At 38.3% G+C, this 21170-nt stretch overlaps 4 protein-coding genes across 4 annotated transcripts in view; 2 read left to right on the top strand and 2 right to left on the bottom strand.

Annotated features, from left to right (window-relative positions):
* The window catches only part of BDR25DRAFT_393827 (uncharacterized protein), a gene marked incomplete at both ends in the record, with an annotated part of 805 nt that extends 662 nt beyond the window's left edge, over positions 1–143 (bottom strand). The window contains 2 exons of the mRNA XM_033698274.1: positions 8–76; positions 115–143. Coding sequence (XP_033547105.1) covers positions 8–76; positions 115–143 — 98 coding nt within the window. The remainder of the gene's footprint in view (positions 1–7; positions 77–114) is intronic.
* A 16972-nt stretch (positions 144–17115) lies between these two features.
* Positions 17116–17454, top strand: BDR25DRAFT_33051 (uncharacterized protein). Its single transcript, XM_033692533.1, has 2 exons — positions 17116–17374; positions 17421–17454. The coding sequence occupies exon 1, from the start codon at positions 17155–17157 to the stop codon at positions 17350–17352; it is 198 nt and encodes a 65-aa protein (XP_033547104.1). The 5' UTR covers positions 17116–17154; the 3' UTR covers positions 17353–17374; positions 17421–17454.
* Positions 17455–18585: 1131 nt separating this feature from the next.
* On the bottom strand, positions 18586–19544 carry BDR25DRAFT_32993 (uncharacterized protein). The gene is made up of 2 exons (XM_033692487.1): positions 19346–19544; positions 18586–19252 (listed from the first exon to the last, which is right to left on the bottom strand). The coding sequence occupies exons 1-2, from the start codon at positions 19381–19383 to the stop codon at positions 18835–18837; spliced, it is 456 nt and encodes a 151-aa protein (XP_033547103.1). The 5' UTR covers positions 19384–19544; the 3' UTR covers positions 18586–18834.
* Positions 19491–21065, top strand: BDR25DRAFT_314502 (uncharacterized protein; the record flags this gene model as incomplete). The annotated part of the gene is made up of 2 exons (XM_033691457.1): positions 19491–19645; positions 19754–21065. 2 exons carry the CDS (start codon positions 19491–19493, stop codon positions 21063–21065), a joined length of 1467 nt encoding a protein of 488 aa, XP_033547102.1.
* Positions 21066–21170: the final 105 nt, after the last annotated feature.

The raw sequence follows: 21170 nt of genomic DNA, 5'->3' as shown, positions 1-21170 counted from the left end.
GCTGCACCGCCAGCAGCACCACCGCCCCATCTGCTTCACCCTCTCGGGACCTAAAGCAGCATCACCAATCAATCGGCTGCACCGCCAGCAGCATCACCGACCAGTCAGCTGCACCGCCAGCAGCACCACCCCGATACTAGCATGGGGAAACTCTCAAAGCTCGAGATGCGGGTGGACCCCACCGCCCTACCAACTAGCGAAGAGCACACGCCGGCACCTAGGACACTCAAGGGTGGCGCCAAAGTTCACAGCGAAGAGGTGTTTAGGGAGGACTACACAATTAAAAAACTCCGCGGACAGGCCCAGCATAATAGGAAGCTAACAGTAGTCCAGACTGAGAGGGTCTCATAGGGCAATGATGTACACAAGCCCTACGACCTCACTGTTACCCTACCTATGCTTATAACTAGCGAGAAAGTGGTCCTTGCAAACAAGCTAGTCTGATACGTCCTCAAAACACAGACCTTCTGTGACTATACTGACACGCTAGTGAAAGCGCTTAATAAGGCAGAAGAGGAACTACTAGAGGCTTAGGCACAGGTAACTACATCTTAGGAGCTGCTAGACGAGGCCTTAGCAAAGCTAGCCAACTAGAACATTAAAGCCGCCACCTTAAAAGACCCGCCTAAGCCGGCATCTGCAGACACTCTTCGCCTATACCTCCTAAGACAAACGGGTAGCGCACTCGCGGTGGCACCAACTGTGAGCACCCTAAGGAAGCAGCTGCGCTTTAAACCTATGACTCCAGCCACACTAAACACCACGCAGTTCACCTCGCAGAGCCAGGGAGGAGGCTCACAACACTCTGCTAAAGTAGCAGACCCGCCTATATTCACAGGCGACAATGACTATGACATCGAGCACTGGAAGGACCTGCTAGCAGGCAAGCTGCTGCACAACGCTGACCACTTTGTCCCCCTAGATAGCGACTTAGGGAACCATGAGGATGCGCGAGCGCACTACACTAAATTAAGGATAGGCGGGAGAGCCCTGAGCTACCTACGACTGCACCTTAAGGCGATGGAGAAACGCGACTAGCAGGTGACGGCTGCTAGCATTGTTAAGTTCCTAGAGAAAGCCTTTGTTGACACCCACTAGCGCTCTAAAGCTAGGGCTGAGCTCTGCCAGCTAAAGATGAAGTTATCCCAGGACTTTAGGGACTTTAAAGCCTAGTTCACCCAACTAGCCAACAAAGCTGAGCTGCCGCTAGACTAATGGAAGGACGAGATCCATGATGCCCTCTCAGGCCCGCTGCCCGTACACATGGAGATCTACTGCCACGACCCTGCAATAAGCCTCTTTAACTACTGCTACTGGGCCTGACAGATCACGTTCTCTCTACAGAAGGTAGCCGCAGAGACTAGTGCTCGGCGCGCTCAGAGGAGTCTAGAGAAGCCCACCCGCAAGAACATTCTGCAACTACGGGTCGCTGCTCCACCAGCGCAAGCCGCAACTCTACCGCCGCTGCTAACAACTAAGGACGATGTCACGTGCTATCGCTGTCACAAGCCAGGACATCTCGGCCGCGACTGCCTGCGTGTTCGTACAGAGAACAAGCTCATGGAAGCTGTGAACCTAGACACAGAGTCAAGCGATGAGGAAGCACTGTTGTCGGGGGAAGCCTCACTCTAGGGGAAGTCTCCTCCCTAGAGACACACGACGGAGCCCCTAGTCCTGACCCGCGGCGGCTACTCTTTAGCAGAAAGCTATTCACGCTGCCCTGCCGCATCTCTACTAACAGGACAGCTATTAAGTTTAATGGCCTTATTAACATGGGTGCAAGCAGCTACAACCTCCTCCATCCTAAGCACTTGTGTACGGTGAAGAAAGGTCTTAAGGCAAAGCTCTCTAAGATGGCGCCTGTCCCTCTGGCAGGGTACAATAATAGACTAAACAGACAGGTATATAAGTACTTCAAAGCTGATCTAGTTCTAGATGGCCACTAGATACTATTGTACTTTATACCCTGCAACACTAGTCGTCACGACCTCATCATTAGTCGCAAGCTGCTAGAGGAAGCAGGCGTGTAGATCAACTGCAAGAACTGTGCACTAAGATGGCTAGAGGACAACAGGCTAATTAATTGTAAACGCGACATTAACATCCCTGTGCGCAGCTTGTCTCCAGAGATGAACCTAAGTTACTAAGAAGACGCTGAGCGACGCGACAAACTTATAAGTGTTGCCGCACTCTAACTAGTAGGCAAACAAAGGGCGACTAAGCATCTTGTGTATAAGGAGAACTTTAGGAAGATGCGTGACTAGCTTAGCACTCTAAAGCTAAGTTTACCACCCTATTAGAGAAAGCGCCGCAACTTAACCATGTTACGCAACACACTTATTAATGCCGGCCTAGACATTAATGTAATAAGTCCTGCCGCCTTTATGCTGCATGCTTAATAAAAGGAAGTTGTTATTAGTCACATAAGTGTGTACAAAGTGGAGAAGCTCATCTAGGATTGTCAAGAAGAGACAAACCAGCTTGACCCAGAGGAGGAGCTCCGCTAGTTGATTCAACAAAAGCTCCCAGCACTGTTGTATGCAGGAGCTACGCTGGCCCACTTCTCTAAAAAGGACTCTAACAAGCTCCTACCTTACTGTAAGGGAGTTGACTACAACATCTAGCTTACAGCAGAGAACACACTGTTAAGCAGCCTGCTGTACAGCATGTCGCTAGAGCAACTTAAGCTAGTTAAGACCTACCTTAATGATTACCTGCAACGTGGTTTTATCACACACAGCAGCGCCAGCTATGCGTCTCTAGTGCTGTTTGCTAAGAAGCCAGGAGGGGGGTAGCGGTTCTGTGTTAACTATTAGAAGCTTAATGCAATCACAAAAAAAGACGCATACCTAATTCCCTTAATCTAGGAGACTTTCACCTGACTAGCGCGTGCCAGGGTGTTCACTAAGCTAGATGTATAATAAGCCTTTTACCGCATCTGTCTAAACAAGGAGGTGGAGGACCTTACCACCTTTTAAACGTGTTATGGCAACTACAAATACTGCGTACTACTGTTTAGCTTATGCAACAGACTAGCCACGTTCTAGCGCTACATCAACAAGGTGCTCCACGGCCTGCTAGACGACACTTGCATAGCATACCTTGACAACATCCTTATCTACTCAGAAGACCCGCTCCAACATGAGGAACATGTCGCACAGGTGCTCTGTCGACTACTAGATGCTGGCCTCTAGGTAGACATTAAGAAGAGTGAGTTTGCTGTCACAGAGACAAAGTTCCTAGGTCTAGTTATTAGCACCAATGGCATGCGCAAGGACCCAGAGAAGGTAGCAGCTGTACGCGAATAGCCTGTACTGACATTAATTAAGAGTCTGCAATCCTTCCTAGGGTTCTGCAACTTCTACTAAGCATTCCTAAAGGACTACAGACGCATTGTACAACCGCTCACAAAGCTGCTTAAGCGCAGTGCCTAGCACCACTTTAGAGAACGCGAGCTGGCAGCTTTTAATTAAGCTAAGGACCTAATGCTATTAGACGCTGTCCTCGCACACTACTCGTCCCACCGCCAGACACGCATGGAGACAGACGCCAGCGACGGCGTTGTAGCAGGTGTGCTTTCCTAGCTGCAGGACGACAGACTCTGGCGACTAGTAGCCTTTTATTTAAAGACTATAAGCGCGCCCTAGATGAACTGCAACATCCATAACAAAGAGATGCTTGCTGTGGTACAAAGCCTACACAAGTGGTAAGCTTAGCTTATAGGCCTACAAATAACTAAGCTATTTAGCGCCCTAACAGACTATTAAGCATTAGAGTACTTCTTAGTTAAGCGTAAGCTTACCCTACAGCAAATGCGCTAGGCTATAACAGTAGCTAACTACAACCTAAAGCTTACCTACTAACTAGGGACTGCTAACGTGGTGGCAGACGTGTTGTTAAGAAAGCAGGAAGAGCTAAAGACTTAGAAGGACAAGGATAAGGCAGCTTGTACGCGCGCCTTCCTTATAGCACATTAGGTCAACTTTAGCACTGTTAAGGCTATAGTAGACAACCTAGCTTAGCAATCTGCACAAGGACTACTAGCTGTAAATGCTGTAAAAGTAGCTACTAGTAACACCTTTATAGCTTCTCTATCTCTAGACAAGCCTTATGCGCTAATTAACTGCGTCCTTAAAGTAAACTAGAACTATGTAAGCCTGCAGCTATATTAAGAGCAGGCCTAGAACAAAGCAGAGACGCTATAGAAGCTTATAAATAAAGGCTTCCTTACGCGCAACAGCAAGCAACTAGTGGTTCTAGCTGTCCACTTTATACAGACCTATCTTATTTGCGCAGTTTACGCAACCTAAGTAACTGCTTACCTAAGCAGAAGAAAGACTCTAAAACTACTGCGTGACTAATACTACTAGCCCTGCATAAGCTAGGACGTTACTAACTATGTTATAGTGTGCAAGGCCTGTTAATAGAGCCACACACCTTAAGATAAAACCCCAGGACTGCTTAAGTCACTGCCTATCCTGCAGCAAGTCTAGCAGGATGTCTCTATAGACTTTAAGTTATTCCTACTAGACAAGAAAGGGTATAATAACACTTTTATAGTAGTAGACTGCTTAGGCAAACGCTGCTTCTTACTACTGTGCTATAAGACAACAACAGCAAAAGACACAGCAGACTTGTACTATCACTACATCTAGCGCATCTTTGGCTCCCTAAGGTCTATTGTCTCTAATTAGGGCCCCTAATTTACTTTAGGGTTTATAGATAAGCTCTGCTAACTTACAGGAATTAAGCAGAAGCTCTTAACGCCCTACCACCTGCAGACAGACAGCAATATAGAGGTGCTAAACTAGTATCTTAACTAGCGCTTGCGACCCTTTATAAACTACTACTAAGATAACTAGTCAGACCTCCTGCCATGCATAGATTAGGCACAAGCTACGCTACCCTACAAGACAACTAGACTATTGCTGTTTAAGATTAAATTTAGTCACTAACTAACTCACTATTAGGACTAGAAGGAACAGACTAAGTAATTAAGTTCTGTACGCAAGCAGATGTCGCGCGAAGAGGCCCAGAGCTATGCTAAAACTCAGCGCGACGCAGTGCAGCTCGCTACAGAGATAGCTTAGAGAGGCATCGCGCAGGCCCAGCAGCGACAAGTAACCTAGGCAAACAAGAAGAGACGTAGTCTAGATTTTACAGTAGGCGATAAAGTGTACGTAACGCCTAAAGGATTTACTTTAGGTTGCCCTAGTTAAAAGCTCAACTACTAGATGTACAGACCATACCCTATTATAGGCATGGAGGGACACTCATATTGCTTAAAGCTGCCACTGTACATGCACATGCACGACGTCTTCCACGCAGACTGCCTGCGAAAGGAATCACCAACAGCGCTGCTAGGCTAGCTTAAACCTAAGGAAGAGCCTATTAACGTTAATGGTCACCCTAAATAGCCCGTACAGGAAATCCTCAACAGCCGTCTCCACTACCGCCGCCTGCAGTATAAGGTCTCCTAGGTAGCCCATGACCCCAACCCTACCTAGTACAACGCCCGAGGGTTCATAGGAGCTCCGCACAAGGTAAGAGACTTCCATAATGCATATCCAAACAAACCAGGTCCCCCAGCGCGGTTGGAAGCCTGGCTGCAAGCATACAAGGCAGGAGAAGACCTAGAGGCAACAAGGAAGGATGACCAGCCTAGGGAACTTGCTAGTAGAGGGGACTATAATAGAGGCTAGAGAACGCGCTATACATGTTATTATTATACGTAACTACAGACTTAGGGACAAGCCCGCCTTAGAGGGGGGTAATGTAACAGTGCTGCTTGTCAAGCTCTGCTGCTAGTCACATAATCTCGCTAAGGGTTAAGCAAGCGCGCTAGCGCCTTAGCGCTGCGCAAGCTTTTCTCTCGCGAAAACCCTTTGCCTCCTTCACTCCCTATCCTAGTTTAGCTGAAATAGAGCCGACCTACTCTGCCATGCTTCCCCAGCTCCATACAGTAGTAGAGACAGTGCTTGTTATTACAATCTTCTTTACATAAGCAGCTTTAAATAATAAAGTTATTATGTTAATTTAAAAGCTAAGCTTTACACATTTAAAAGCTTATAGCTATAAAGCATTTATAATAACTAATAACACACATTAGAATAAATCTAAGCTATAAAGGCTAGACTTAAAGGTGTAAATTAGATATTTAGTTAAGTACTAATTATTAAACATCTACTATGTATAAATACTACTGCTAGTAAAAGTAATTTATATATATAATGTTATTTTTAATAAATACTTAATTTTTAGCAGTAAGCTTAAAAACTTAATAAATAACTTTATATATAACATAGTAAAAAAAATTACTATATATATTAAAATAATTAAGCTTCTAACATCTAGTTATTAGCTAGAGATAGAGTTATTTTATAAAGACAACACTATAAATAATACATTAAATTTTAATAAAGTAGACCTACTAGGCTACTATTAAGAAAGAAAGATTAAAGATAACTATTTATCTCTTTTAAATACTCTGCTACCTATAGCATTACTTATATAGTTAATAGCTAGAGCTACACTAAAGCTAAGCTAAATAAGGTCTTTAAAGACTGTACTATAAGCTGCAGCCTTTATAGCTAGTATAAGATTTAGAAGTGTAGAAAAGCATAGCAGTAAGACGCTAAATAAAGCAGTATTAATAAAAATGCTATTTAAAAAAAAAAACACTTTATAAAAGCTAGCTGCTACTTTTACTATTAACCTAAAAGTAACTAAAAAAGTACTCTTTATATAAGATATTTAAGGTAGCAGAAAGAACACACCTAGATAGTTATTAGACAATAAAATTCTAAACAGAGGTCTAGATAAAGCTAATTAAGGCAGCTAAACAGCAGATTCTAGATTATATGTAGGTGTACACTTATAAGCTTAATAAGCACTATAGATTATAAAGATGTAAGGTGTAACTAGTAGTCTATAGTAATTAATAAAGAAGCATTACTACATAAGATACCTACACTACTACCCTAGCAGGACGCTTATTTTAAATGCTAATAGTAATATCTACACACTTTAACCTAAAGCTTAAATAATATAATGTAACTAGCGCGTTTATACATGCAGCAATTAACTGTAATATCTACATGTAGATGCTAAAAGGCTATTAGAAACTAGGTATAATACTAAAGCTTTAAAAGGCACTATATAGCTTATAAATTTCTTCTTTACTCTAGCAACACTATTTTATAACAACTTTTAAAGGCCTTAGGTTTTTAGCTGTTTTATATAAACTCTACTATATAACTAAAGCTAGAATATTTTTTTTTATATAGACAACCTTATTATTGCGTACAAAAAAGGCTCTAAAGCAGATACACAGCGTGTAGTAGACTAGTTACAAGAGAAGTATACTCTAATAAGAGGCAAGGACCTATAATAGTTCTTAAGAGTTAAGATTATTAAAAATTAACAGTAATAAATAATTTAGCTGTTATAGGCCTTATATATTAATAAAATAGCTAGGCTAGCTAATAGAAAGGACCTGCAGCACGCTACACCTATAAGTAGGATTAAACTTATGCTGTAATCTAGTTTTACAACCCTATTAGAAGTAAATTAATATTAGTAGAAAATTAGATCTCTACTCTTTGCAGCAGTTACTATAAGACTATACATTGCCTTTGCTACATCACGCCTTGCACAGTTTCTTACAAATCCTGCATCTAACTATTAGGATGCAGCTAATTAAGTTATCCTGTACCTACATGCAACACAGACGTACGCACTCTAATTAGAAGAAGAAGACTACTTTATAGTAGCAAGTAATGCGTTATTTGCAGATAATACACTAAATAGAAAAAGCTTTTAGAGCTATGTTATTTAACTATTTAGCAGATAAATTACATAGTAAGTAAACAAACAAGATACAGTCACAACGTCTACAACAGAAGCAGAATTACTTGCACTATTCTAAGTTGCTAAGGAAGCTATGTTTATAAAAATGCTCTTTAACAAACTATAAGTTAAGCTGCCTAATTTAACTATTATAATTTAGTGCAACAATAAGCAGACAATCTAACTAGTAAACAAAGAGATATCTTAACTTTAAACTAAGCTCTAACATGTCAACATCTATAACCACTGGCTCTAACAGGAAGTCTCTTAACAAACGATTAAGGTTGTCTATGTCCCCTCCAGCGAGATGCTTGCAGACGGACTCACCAAAGCGCTTCTAGCTAGCAAATGGCCAAGCTTTCTTTAGCAAATTCGGCTAGTTGACGTCAGGGAGAGGATAGTCAGTTAGGAAGCGGATATGGAAGAGATTGAAGCAAGAATGGAAGCCCTGGAAGCATACTAAGGTTGCGCAATTAGGAACCAGCTTGAAGCATGTCCAAGCTGAGGGGGTGTGTCAGATATGCGCACCTACTGTCAAGACAGGAGGAACGTTTGACAAAAGCTGCTACATAGTACGAGCAATAAGCTCGAACAGTATGTTGCTGCAAATTGCAGCATGTTGCAGCAAAATGCAGCAAATTGCAGCAAATTGCAGCATGTTACAGCATTTTGCAGCAAATTGCAGCAAATTGCAGCATGTTGCAAGCTGGTCGCGCATAGGGCAAGTGCGCGAGGGACTCGGATCGGCAAAACAAAAAGCCGAGCAACACGAGTAGAGCAGAAAAAGGATCGATAAATCAAGACAATCAATCATCATCCCATACATCATATCCAAACCCATCATTCATCTCAGGAAGCCAAGAAACAGTGCTTTAATCTAACAAACTTAGTTCTACTTATTTTTCTTCTTTAAGTTTAATTTTTATATTCTATAGCTTATATTCTAATAGGTTAAGATTTCTATATTCTTTAAATAGATTTCTATATTTAGTATATTTAACTAGTATTTAGAGTTAAAGTTCTTTTTTATAGATAGTAACTTATTATATCTATATAACTTCTACTATTAAGAGTCTTTTCTTATAGATTTTTATTATTTTATAAGTTAAAATTCTACTAATTCTCTTTAATAAAGGTATATTCTAAATCTATAATTTTATCTATATCCTAGTATTTAATTTTATTAATTCTTAGTTAATTTTTATTATTATTTTTATATAAAAGTTCTTATAGTATATAATTCTATTATACTAATCTATTTATAGGTTATACTATTTTAACTAATTTATTTCTAAATATATATTTAATTCTTTACTAAAAAATATTATATTAATTTTTTTATACTTTTATAGCCTGTAGCTTCTATAGTAATATTTATAATTTTAAAGTTAATTTATTCTTTTTTATATTCTATTTCTGTTAAATAGGCTCTGACAGCTAGCTGCTTATAGTATAAGCACTTAAGTAGCAAGAGTAAGAGTGGTGTACAGTGTGCACAGCGTACAAGGTAGGTAAGGTAAGGGCAACATGTTTCTAGTTCTATTACTCTTGTCTTTCCTCTGTACAGAGGAAAAGAGGGATATCTAGATGTTTGCGCACAGAGGTTCACGCACAAGCATTATGTAACAGAGATACGTGGTCCTGCTTGTGCGCAATTACTTGTATCTAGACTGTAACGCTGCTGCTACATACAGACACTAGCAACTTTTCTTTTTGTCTAAAGAGTTGCCTTTTGTACGTGTTACCTCTCTTCTGTCTGTGTAGGTTTATCTAATTATATTCTGCTTTTACTTTACCCTATTTATTAGGACTTGCCTTAGTAATGCTGTACATTAAGATAGGCTAGTTGCGCTATGTAGATAGCTTTATAAATAGTGTAAAGTGTTTTAGGCTATTATTATCTAGCCTTTATATGCTTGCCTTATAAGTAATTTAGCAGTGTATAAACTATTTTATGTAGGGTTTTGTGCTAGAATAGTGTAGGATCTTTGTGTAAGCAGGTGCGTAGGGAGGTGTATATAATAAAGTCTTCTTTTTTTCTTTACTTTTTCTTCTTTATCCTTTACTTTTTAAGCCTTACTGTACTATTCTCTAGCTTTTTTCTTTTTTTATACAGTGCTAATAGTAACAGATACTCCTACCTGCACACACACACACACACACACACACATACACACACACACACACACACACACACACACACACAGAGAGAGAGAGAGAGATGTCTCTCTAGCCTTCCTCCTCTACCTCTAGCGCTGTTAGTGCGGGCGTCTTTAACGTCCTTATGCAGTCTAGCAGCCTAGGGCGCATCTGTGTTACCCTTTTAACTAGTTCTACTACTAATTAGTAGTTTATTTAGTGTCTTAGTATAAACATATAAATCCTTTAGCTTTTCTACTTTTTTTTTATATAAAATGCTAATTATAGATAGGCTAAAAAGTAGCATATAGTAGCTTTACTATTTTATAATATTAATATTGTTTTACTTACTAGCACTAATCTGCAGCTATAGGTAGCAAAGGTTATGTATTATAAAGAGTACTTTTATGTAGTTTTAGTCTAGAGTTATAGTTAAGTCTTAGTAACTCTATGTGCTTATTATTATAGTAGCACTACTAGTGCTTTTTCTTTTATTAAGTATTATATGTTAGCTAACTTCTAGGCTAATACTTACACCTTATGTGTATAGTAGAGCTGTAGTCTGCATTGTAACTACTATATATAAGGGGTAGTAGCTTTTTCTTCTTTTATATACTAGATAAATAGACTGTTTTTTTTATATATCTTTTTTTTCTAATCTTATAATAAAAAAAATAAGTGCGTATAATAAAAAAAAATAAAAAAAATAAGCCTTATATAAAGGTGTTATTAGTCTAGTTAGTCTAAGGCATCTTTGCGCATAAGATCTAGCTAGTCTATAGATGCTTCTATCTAGACAGAGAGGCAGTTAGTTAGGACTAATAATTAAAAAGCCTAGTTTAGTGTTTTCTTTATATATATATCTACTAAGTTGTTTTTACTATTAATTTACTTTATTTTAGTAATTTCTTTTTTTTTATATAATTTATAGAGTAACATAATGTTAATTATAAGTTACTTTTTACTAGTAGTGCCTAGCTTAATAAGGTAATTATATAAAAACTTTAAATCTATATAGATTACTACTAAAATTAGTAGTAGTTTAAGTGTTTATATAATTTACTATAAAGTTATACTAAAAGTAATTACATTATTAAACTTTTTAACTATTTTATATAGTTTACTAGTAAGAACACTCCTAGTTACTTTTTTACACTTAGTAGAATTTTAGTGTATAATGTTACCTAGTATTTTAAAGTAGTTACTTTACTTTATACAGTCTTTATTACTTAATATAATTAAGAATCTTAGCTATAAGCTAAAGTTCTTGTTATTAGTAAATAATTTATTTATAAAGATAAATAGCTTTACATAATTAAGCTATAATAGTAAAAAGGTAAGACTATACTTACTATTATCTATCTACTATTAAATTTATGTGTTAAGTATGTTAATATTGTTATACAAAGAGTCTATAGTTTATGTAGTAATAAAAAGGTTAAATACTACTTTTAGTTAACACATAGATATAATATATGCCTTTTTTACATATTACTTAACATATTATTGTGCAGCATTTTTGTTTTCTAAGTTAATTATATAAAAGTAGCTTACTTATTTTTTTTAAGTAAGAACTACTATGTTGTGCGTAAGTTTAATTCTTTTACTGTTAAACTTAATAAGTTGCTTCTTTACTAAAATAGTCTTACTTTTTATATAGAACTTTGCTTTCTATAGTTTTTTCTTTTCTCTTTACATAAAATTTTTTGTTATAATGCTTAAAGTGTTATTTATTTATAAGCTAGTAATACTAAAAGTGTGCTCTTTTTTATTAGTAATTAAAAAGTAAGAGTTATATAAAGAGATGTGCATGCACAGCTTTTCTTTATAGTAGTTATAGTATGTTTTAAACTAATATAGTCTTAATTTAGCAGCTTTATATAAGGGTTGTACAACCTAGAGTATTATATTTAGTAGAAAGCTCTAGTACATTTTCTTTAGTAGCTTTATGTACAGCGTGCGCATAAGCTTATTTATTAATTAAATATATACTTATGTAATATTACATAGTTTAAAATGCATTTTATACATAGCTCTTAGGCTTACTTTTATAGCTAAAAGTAGTCTCTAGCTTATTCTTTAGATAGTTAGTAACTAGGTAAGAATTTTTTTTTTCTTTTTATCTAAGTAGCTAGTAAACACTAGGTAGAATTTTTTATATAGTTAAGTTGTTTTGCCTTTTACTTTTTATACTAGGCAAAAGTTAAAAATCTAACTTTTATGCCTTATTAAGTTATACACTATAACTTTAAAAGTGCTATTAGTAATTAAAGTGTCTATCTCTATGCAGTTTAATTTCTTAAATAGTTTTTTAAGTGTAGTAATTACACTATCTATATAAAGCTTAATAGATAAGGCCTAATTATTTTTTTTTTTTTAGGTTAAAAATACCTAGTCTAGACTTTATGCAGGTTTTCTTTGCTTTTTACTTTTTCTAGTATCTATATTTTCCTTTTGCACTAGTGCAGTATTGCTATCCTAAGGGGCTTAGTTTATAGTAGGCTCTAGTTCTACCTCTATAACATTCTTATAAAGCTGTTCTCTTTTCCTCTTCTTTAAAGGATCCTTTTATATAGGGATTAGTTTATCTAGGTTATTTATTATAAGTAAGTTATCTTTTTTTTTTTCTTTATAGTACAGTTTAACCTGCGTACATTAGAGCTTTAGTAGGCTATTCTTTCTTTTAATAATAATGTTTCTTTCTTTAATGCTTTTAATCTTATATAGGCTAGTCTAGCCTTTCTTCTCCCTCTATGCTATAATCTCTAAGCTAAGAAAAAGGTTAAGAACTTTATATGTTATAAGGCTATTATAAGTATTAATTATATAATTAATGTTTACTTTTATATAGTTTTTTTAAAGTATCTTTATTACCTTTTATACAGCGCTTGCTTATGCAATAATGTCTAGTAATAGTAAAAAGTTTAGGTTAATTTTTAAGTATGCTTTAAAGACTAGCAGTGTAGGTACTAGACTATATAGGCTAGCTATGTTGTTTAGAGCTTTAACTACTATCTGTAAGATAGCCTTATTATTTATACAGTTACCTAGCTTAGTCTTTAGGATGTTAAACACTTATTAAAGAGGTGTGTGCGCGCGCTTAACCTTTCTAACTGCCTAATATGCTTCTATAGGCATCTGCCTGCATGTAGCTCTTATAATCTTTATATAAGCTTAAAAATCCTTTAAAGCAAAGTTTATACTAGAGTTATGCATAATATAGTCTAGAGGTCTTTAATAGGTGTTAATCTAGCATTTACATAGTGCATTCTAGGTATCTTATGCAGACATAGATTTTAGGAATGTAGCAGCCTAAAATAATGTGTCTATATTAATAATATATAGGACATCCCTATTATTAATTTATATAATATTAATAATAACTTTATAGTTAAAGTAAGTGTTATTTTTAATTATAAACTTAAATTTTTATAAGGCCTAGTTATATAATTAGCAGAGGTAGCAGAACTTCTTAATCTCTTCTAGCACTGCAGCATTAATGTTGTGGCTAGCGCTAGTTAGCATCTTCTAGAGTCTCTTTATGTAAGGGTGTCTAAATTAGCAGTAAAGGCAGTAAAGTTTTAATTTAGTAAAAAAAGACATAAATTTTTTCTTACTAATATTAAAAAAAAAGTGTTCTTATTTTTATATAATAAAAATAGTAGTTTTATTTTTATATATAATAATATTTAAAATGTTGTTAAAGTATGCCCTAAGTTAGTTAGCATCTGCTAGTAATAGCAAGAATAATGTTAAAGTCTCTAAAATATAGTATATAACTAGACTAATTAAGTTTTAGATTTATATAGTACTAATTAATTTCTTTAGTGTCTAGCTTTTAAAGCTAATATCTGTTTAGCTAGGTGTTTAATTAATTTTTATATATAGGTTCTTTTATATGTACACCTTAAGTTAGAACTTACTAATAGTAGAGATCTTTACTGCGCCTATGTTCTATAGTTTACTTTAGTATACTATATAGTATTAGTTGTTAAGGATAAACTGCTTAGCATATTCTCTAGGTTTAATGCTGTAGATGTCCTCTTCTGTTGCATAGTATAAATAAGTAGTAAAAGTAAAGTAGTTAATAGCTTTTTTAGTATTTTTACTTTTTTATTTTATTTTTTTTATATTATGTAAATTATTCTCTTTCTTAAAGTAACCTTTAAAGTTTTAGATGTATAAAGTAATAGCTTTACATAATAAGGTTTTATTATAAAAATCTTTATATAAGGCAATGTACTAGTTCTTTGCTTATATATAGTTATTATAAAAGTAGTTTAATAACTAACATTCTTTCTTATAGCAGATAAAGCACTTCTTTATTTATATGTAGTTGTCTCTAAATTATAGCCTAAACTTAGATAAAAATCTTTTACATTATTTTTTTTTATGTATAGGGAAGCTTTTTTCTTGTTATGCAGACTTTTGTTGTGTAAAGTTATATTAGCAGTCTATGTAGTATATATTAGGCAGTTCTTAAAGGTATTAGTTTACTCTTTAGTTTATAGTAACTTAAAGTAATGCTTATAAGTTACTAAATAAGGCTTTACATAAAAGCTTAATAGTAAATATAGCATGTTCTAGTTCTAGTTATCCTTAACAAGCTTGTATAATAGTAGTGTGCAGTAGAACATTTTTTTAAAATTTTATTCCTAGTGCCCTTTATATAAGTGTAAGCTTATTAATTATTATTTTAAAAACTTTATGTAAACTTTTATTAAAGTTTTTTTATTAGTATTATATAAAAGTTATTATTATCTAGTCTGTTTAGTACTAGCTATAGTTTACATTAGTGTTAAAGTAACTACTTAAGGTGTTGTATAAATGCTTCTAGTTATGTCTAAAGCCTATGTTGTGCATATAGTACATATTTGCCTAACCTTTTAGGATGTTTAGAAAGATGTTTATATACTAAGTTTTCTAAATATCTAGCTGTTAACATAAATTAATAAAAATCTTTATTTTATTTATAAAAATGTTATATAGTTAACTTATATAGTTATTATTTTTCTTTTATATTTTTTAAAATTATATAATTTTATCTGCTAAGAGTTTTTCTTTTGCAGTTTCCCTCTAGAGTAGAAGTTTATATAGGTTGTAATGTAGTATAGATTGTGCAGGTAGTATTAGTAGTGCATACACTACTGCAGGCAGTAGTGTGTACAATTAAAGGTGTAGAGCAGGCGTTAGGTAGAGTGGCATGTATTGTTTGTACAGTAATTAGTGTAGTGCTAGCTAAAGTATAGAAGCAGGTAATGCTAGTATATTTAGTGTTAATAGCAGCATTATGTTTAGTCTACTTCTATGCAGAGCCTTATATAGTAATAAAGGTTACATATAAAGCTTTTTTAGTATAATTACTTTTTTTTATGCTATATTATACAGCTTCTAGGCTTAGGTACCTTTAGTGCCTAGCTGTAGTGTAATTTTTTTGTTTTTTAGCACTTATATAAGCTTTCTTTTAAACATGTAGCTAAGTGCTAAGAAGTCTTATAGTGTTTATTTTTTAAAATTCTTTATATACATACTTAGAAAGGTAGCGCCCTTTTAAGTTATTATGCGTAGATTAGTAATTATGTAACTTATATATAATTAAGTTTATAAGCTTATTAAAGCTTTTAACATGTTAATCTTATTATTCTAGTACTCTAGGCTAGTCTTATTCTATAGTGTTGCCTCTAATATCTCTATGTCCTTTATAAGTTGTTTATATAACAGAAATTATTCCTTATTCTTTTTATTATTACATAGAGTTATTAGTTACTAATAAAATTTTATTATAATAGTATAGTTAATTACTTTTCTAGTAGATTACACAGGTACTGCTGTTATCTAGCTACTAGGTTGTGCAGCTTTAATAGCTTTAGAGTGCGCCTTATACTATCTCCTCTTTACTTTGTACAGTAGCAGAGCTTACTATGTAATGTAAAGAATTAATATGCTATTATCTAGCTGCTAAGTTATGCAGCTTTAGTAGCTTTAGTGTGCATCTTACACTATCTCCTTCTTACTCTATACAGTAGTAGAGCTTACTATATAATGTAAAGGATTAATCTGCTATCTTAAGAGATAAGTAACTAAACAAAGTACCTTATAAGGCGTAAGTGCTTTGTTATTACTTTTCCTAGAGAATAGGTAACAAAACAAAGTACCTTATAAAGTGTAGGTACTTTATTATTACTCTTACTAATTTATAGTTAATTAAATTAACTACTAATTAGTGTTAAATAGGCTCTAATAGCTAGCTACTTATAGTATAAGCACTTAAGTAGTAAAAGTAAGAGTAGTGTACAGTGTGCACAGCGTACAAAGTAAGTAAAGTAAGGGCAACATGTTTCTAGTTCTATTGCTTTTGTCTTTCCTCTGTACAGAGGAAAAGGGGGATATCTAGATGTTTGCGCACAGAGGTTCGCGCACAAGCATCATGTGACAGAGATACGTGGTCCTGCTCGTGCGCGATCGCTCGTATCCAGACTGTGACGCTGCTGCTGCGTACAGACAATTTCTAAGTTATTTATTAAATATACTCTAATTAGTATTTTCTTTATTAAATATAGTATTTAGTATTATTCTACTATATTAAGGTCTATTAGTATACTAACTACTCTACTATTTAATAGTATTCTTAACTTTATAGCTTTGATTTATACTTTAAAGATAATTTATTTTTCTATATTCTATTATACTACTATAATTAAGATTATATTAATTATTTTCTCTCTATACTAATCTACTATATAGTAGATTTCTTATTTTTTACTTTTATTATAGCTAATTATTCTTTCTAGACTATAAATTCTATAAAGTTATATATATTAGTATCTAATTTATACTTAAAGTAACGTACCTAACGGGTTGGCCGGCCACACAGGTTGGCCGGCCACTTTTGCCAAGCCCCTACTAAAACCACCCTATTCTCTTGCAAAACAGCCTACTTTAGCTCTATATAAAGTAATATAACATAAGATATTATTTAGAGTCTACTTCTACTACTTACCTATAGAGACAGGTAAACTTCTCTCGTGTGGCCAGTTCCGGTTGCAGTCGCTCGCCTGAGCAGCCGCTGCTTTAACCTGAGCTGAGGTGAGTCGCTCCGGGAGACCCCTGATCTGAGCCTGAGCACATATTAGAAGGTCCAAAACTGGACCTGCACAGCCTCTGAGCATGAACGAAGGGGCCTGTTTAGGAAACTCGACGCTTGGCTATACTTTCCTAGTCACGTGCAGCGCTGTTTCGGCTAAGGCTGCTGCCTTCGGCTTAGCCACCTCCTTCAACCACCCGCCCCCCGCTGCCCAAACCTTACCTGCTCTAACTGCTATCTACGCATTAAAAGCCTTACAGAAAGGTAAGAAGGCACTGTAGTCTATTACCTGTGTTACTTTTCGTATGCTCCACTAACAACTATCTAGACTGTTGATAAATATAGCTAGGTCCTAGTTGTTCCCTCCACGTTCGATAGTACGGGCAAAACTGACACGCTGGGTAGCACTTGAGCCATGTCTGGGTGGCAAAAATTAGCCTACATCTCCAGTGACGAGCTGAGTGACAGCCTAAGCAGAGAGTGCAATTTCCGTACCCTCACCGCCGAACCCATCACTTTGGCCGGGGTCCATACACAATGAGACTGGATTGGATCGGCTTGGAATTGAGGATGTGTGGGATCAGTGCACCAGAAGAGGAGCTCGAGCCGCCGGAGAGGCGTAGTATTACGACATAACACGTTTGCTAGTCGGCAAGGGAGAGGATTTGACATGGTCTCTGTGTCAATGGGGTGCCGGCCGTGAGCGGAATAGTCATATTCGACTCTCAAACACGGCGCTGCCATGACCTTGTGAGCGACTTAGGATTCATATAGGAGTGGGGCAACTTCATGCGTAGACGTCATACAGAGATATGGATTCAAGGAAGAGCTAGTCAGACGGTGATAAGGTGGCTGGATTTAGTGATACAATAGAACTAGGCGGCGGAGATTCTTGCATGCCGGACAAACTGCGACTTTGAGTTCAACGAAGCCGGCCGTTCCCTAGACATCGTGGAAAACCTTGACGAAGCGTGTCCAGTCCAATTTCCCGTGCGGCCCTCAGTCAAGAGGCGCAGCTTCCAGGCACCCCTCACGCGGTGTTCAGGATCAAAGGACCGACTGGCGTACGTGTGACTCATCTACCGCCGCCAAGACCTATGGGCAGAAGGATCTTGAGGATGTACCGAGCGATGGAACATCGTGTGCGCCAAGAATTATATTCGCGATCGTTTCCCAACCAACCGCCCAGACAAAGATGCCCGACGCTGTCCTTTGGTAGTCTGACGGCTCGTGCCGTTGATCTTTCTACATGCCGATTCGACTAACTTATAGATATCAAGCATATTATATAGATGCTTTGTAGTAAGGGGAATGAGAGGATCTGACTCTACCAGCTACATACTCTATCACAACATGCTCTTATGTCTGAGAAGATTGTGATGAAGGCGGGAACGGCGACGGGAATCTGAGCAAAATGATTTCTCGAACCTTTTCTGCACCCGTTCGAACATCTCCTCTATTTTGCCCTGCTTGCCTTGGCGGACGTAGAGCATGCCCAAATAGTTAAGTGTGTTGAGTGTCGCAGGGCGATCCGTTCGTTTCTACCTACTCCACGATCACATCCCACTCCCTCGGAAACTTCTCCCTCTCCCCTTCCCCAAACCCCCTCAACAACAGCCTCGGCACCCTACCCCCGGCCCCCTTCTCCAAAAACTCCATAACAAACCTCCTCAAGTCCTCAGGCATAACAACGTAATGATACCAGTAATACCGCGTCTCCCCCTTAATCGTCAAGAACACCACATTCTCAAAATACCGCCACCTCAAATACGCAACCCACGTGGCCACGAACTCTCTACCTCACGCCTTGACGGCGGCCGCTCCCACAAAAGCCCCTTCGGCTTCCTCCCCCTACTCCACATAACTATATCCTCATCCTCGTAAAAGTGAATGCGGATGCGTATCTGCCTCACGAGTTTACTATTCCTGGGTCCGATTTTCCTAGCGAAATTAAGCAGTCCGCGGGGTTCGAGGAAGAGGAATTCATTTTTAGAGTATAGGACTGCGGAGGCTTCGGCGTGGAGCTGTTTGTTTGCGGATAGGAGGGCGGTTGTGGGCGCGCGGTGGGCGCGCAGGCGGCATTGGGGGTCGTAGAAGCGGAGGCCTTGGTTGGGGGCGCAGAGGCAGTAAGTGTAGATTTGGGTGCGGATTTCGGGGGGGAGGGTGAGGAGGGGGAAGGGTCTGTTGGGGCGTGTTAGCTAGCGATAGGGCCGGGTTGCCGTATTGGGCTTATGGTGGTGCGACGTGTCGTGAGAGGGCGCTGGCGCAGCGTACCTTGATAGAAGGTTGGAGCTGTTGTCGGTATTTTTCATGGTTTGAAGGCTATTAGTTACGTTTTGTTTGATATACGGAGGATTATTGGGTGTAGACGCGGCGACAAGGCTGGAGGATTTCGGATTGGTCTGGCACGTGCTCCGCCATGCAGCCGCCCTCTCTGCCCCTCACTCCGCTAGCCCTCTCTCTACCGGCCTCTCCGCCGCTCCCCTCAAACAGCTCTAGAGAGTTGCTGACCGTCGGGCATTCCCATCACGGCATTCGAACACAACAATCCGGAAGTGGAGAATCGTCAGTTCCGTAAGCGGCATACTGTGAACCGGACGCTGGGCTGGCATTGCGGCTGAACTTCAAATGAACCATGGAATCACAGTCTCAGCAAGCAGTAGCCACGAATAATGGACGCAGCGCGCAGGCCGTCGAGGCGGAGCTGGGCCTCTCCCAACAATTGCAACGTATCAAGAAAAGATTTCAAGATAAATCGTCCCCTCCGGCAGGGGCCCGTGAATTCAGGCTGATCAGAAAGAGTCTCGAGAAACTCTACCTGCCGCTGGCTCAGGCACCGCGGATCTACGCCGTGCTGTGGCTGATTGATCAAACTGCCAAGGCGGATGCTTTCGATGTGAATAATGGATTCACGGATGCCGCCTTTCCATTCTCTCTGGGAACTCTGCCGGACGCGCTCGATGCTAGCATCAAAGAGCAATTCCTCCAAACGCAAGAGGCCGTTATGACTGCAGGAGCGAGGATCGAAAACGGCCAACACGTCCAAGCCCAGTTTGGCACTCTGGGTTTCGAGCTACAAGTGCGTCTCAGCATGGACGAGTGGATCGTGGAGTCGGAGCAAACCGAGAAACGCTACACGCTTCTGCGCCGCGACGCCCGCCGCAACTGGCCCAACCACACTCTCCTTGATGAATACACAACATTTCTAAAGGGGCTGAGGCATGAGCACCTTGCGGACTTCATTGGAAGCTTTATAGATGAGCACTGGATCAGGGCGAACCTTCCGTCGGTCGGTATACTTTTGTCTCCACCGGCTGAGATGCTTCTATGTGATCACCTGAATATAATCGCACAACGACGAAGTGAAGACTTGGAGGCGCAAGAGAGACTCACAAAATCATTTGGCTGCCTTGCGAATGGGCTTGAATTTCTCCAGCACCATAAGCTGAGGCCAGTGGCAACCACACAAACAATCATAGTTTATCACAAACAGTTGAAGCTTATCACAGGCTTCAATGACGACTCGTACGAGAGAATGGTGTACGAAGGCGCAATGTCATATCGGGAACCATATGACAACATTTACGCGTATGCATGGACCTACTCCCAGCGCTCTTCTAGATCTGCGATACGATGGCTAGGGCTGGTATTTCTGGATATATTGACAGCTCTGCGCCGCAGATCTTTAGTAATTCGATATCACAGAGAGACTGAATCATGGTTGAGAGATCCACATTGGCATATCTGGCAGGCTCTTGTTTACAAGCTAGCGGAACGCAGTTCCGTTGACGCAATGGTTCCGCTTGGATGGATCAAGGAAATGATGAGCGAGTCAAATGACCCCGAACTTACAATCACTCAAGTTGCGGATAAGATTCGAGCGTATCCAAGGGATGGTGAGGGATCTAGATTTTGTGGGTCATGCTGCATGAACAGTGCGGTCCAAGCCAGTGAGAACCCTTCCACGGCAAGCCAACTCTTCAAGATTGTGTAGAATGGACATCGGCCACTAACAAATAGCAGTATCCGTCGACAATGACCTTTTCAGTAGCTGAATTTCTCAGCTCCAGGGATTGAAGCCCCCTTTGCGACAACGCAA

The sequence above is a fragment of the Lindgomyces ingoldianus genome (genome assembly GCF_010093535.1).
Source record: "Lindgomyces ingoldianus strain ATCC 200398 unplaced genomic scaffold BDR25scaffold_17, whole genome shotgun sequence".
NCBI classification, from domain to species: Eukaryota; Fungi; Ascomycota; class Dothideomycetes; order Pleosporales; family Lindgomycetaceae; genus Lindgomyces; species Lindgomyces ingoldianus.
Note: the sequence above shows the minus strand (reverse complement) of the source record. Positions and strands in the feature narration are given on the sequence as shown.

What these genes read in the sequence shown, in the direction of transcription:
- BDR25DRAFT_33051 (XM_033692533.1), top strand. Translation starts at nt 17,155, where the DNA reads ATGAACGAAGGGGCCTGTTTAGGAAACTCGACGCTTGGCTATACTTTC.
- BDR25DRAFT_32993 (XM_033692487.1), bottom strand. Translation starts at nt 19,383, where the DNA reads ATGAAAAATACCGACAACAGCTCCAACCTTCTATCAAG. An exon ending in AGCTCCAACCTTCTATCAAG is followed by an intron (nt 19,253 to 19,345) that starts GTACGCTGCGCC and finishes ACGCCCCAACAG; the next exon opens with ACCCTTCCCCCTCCTCACCC.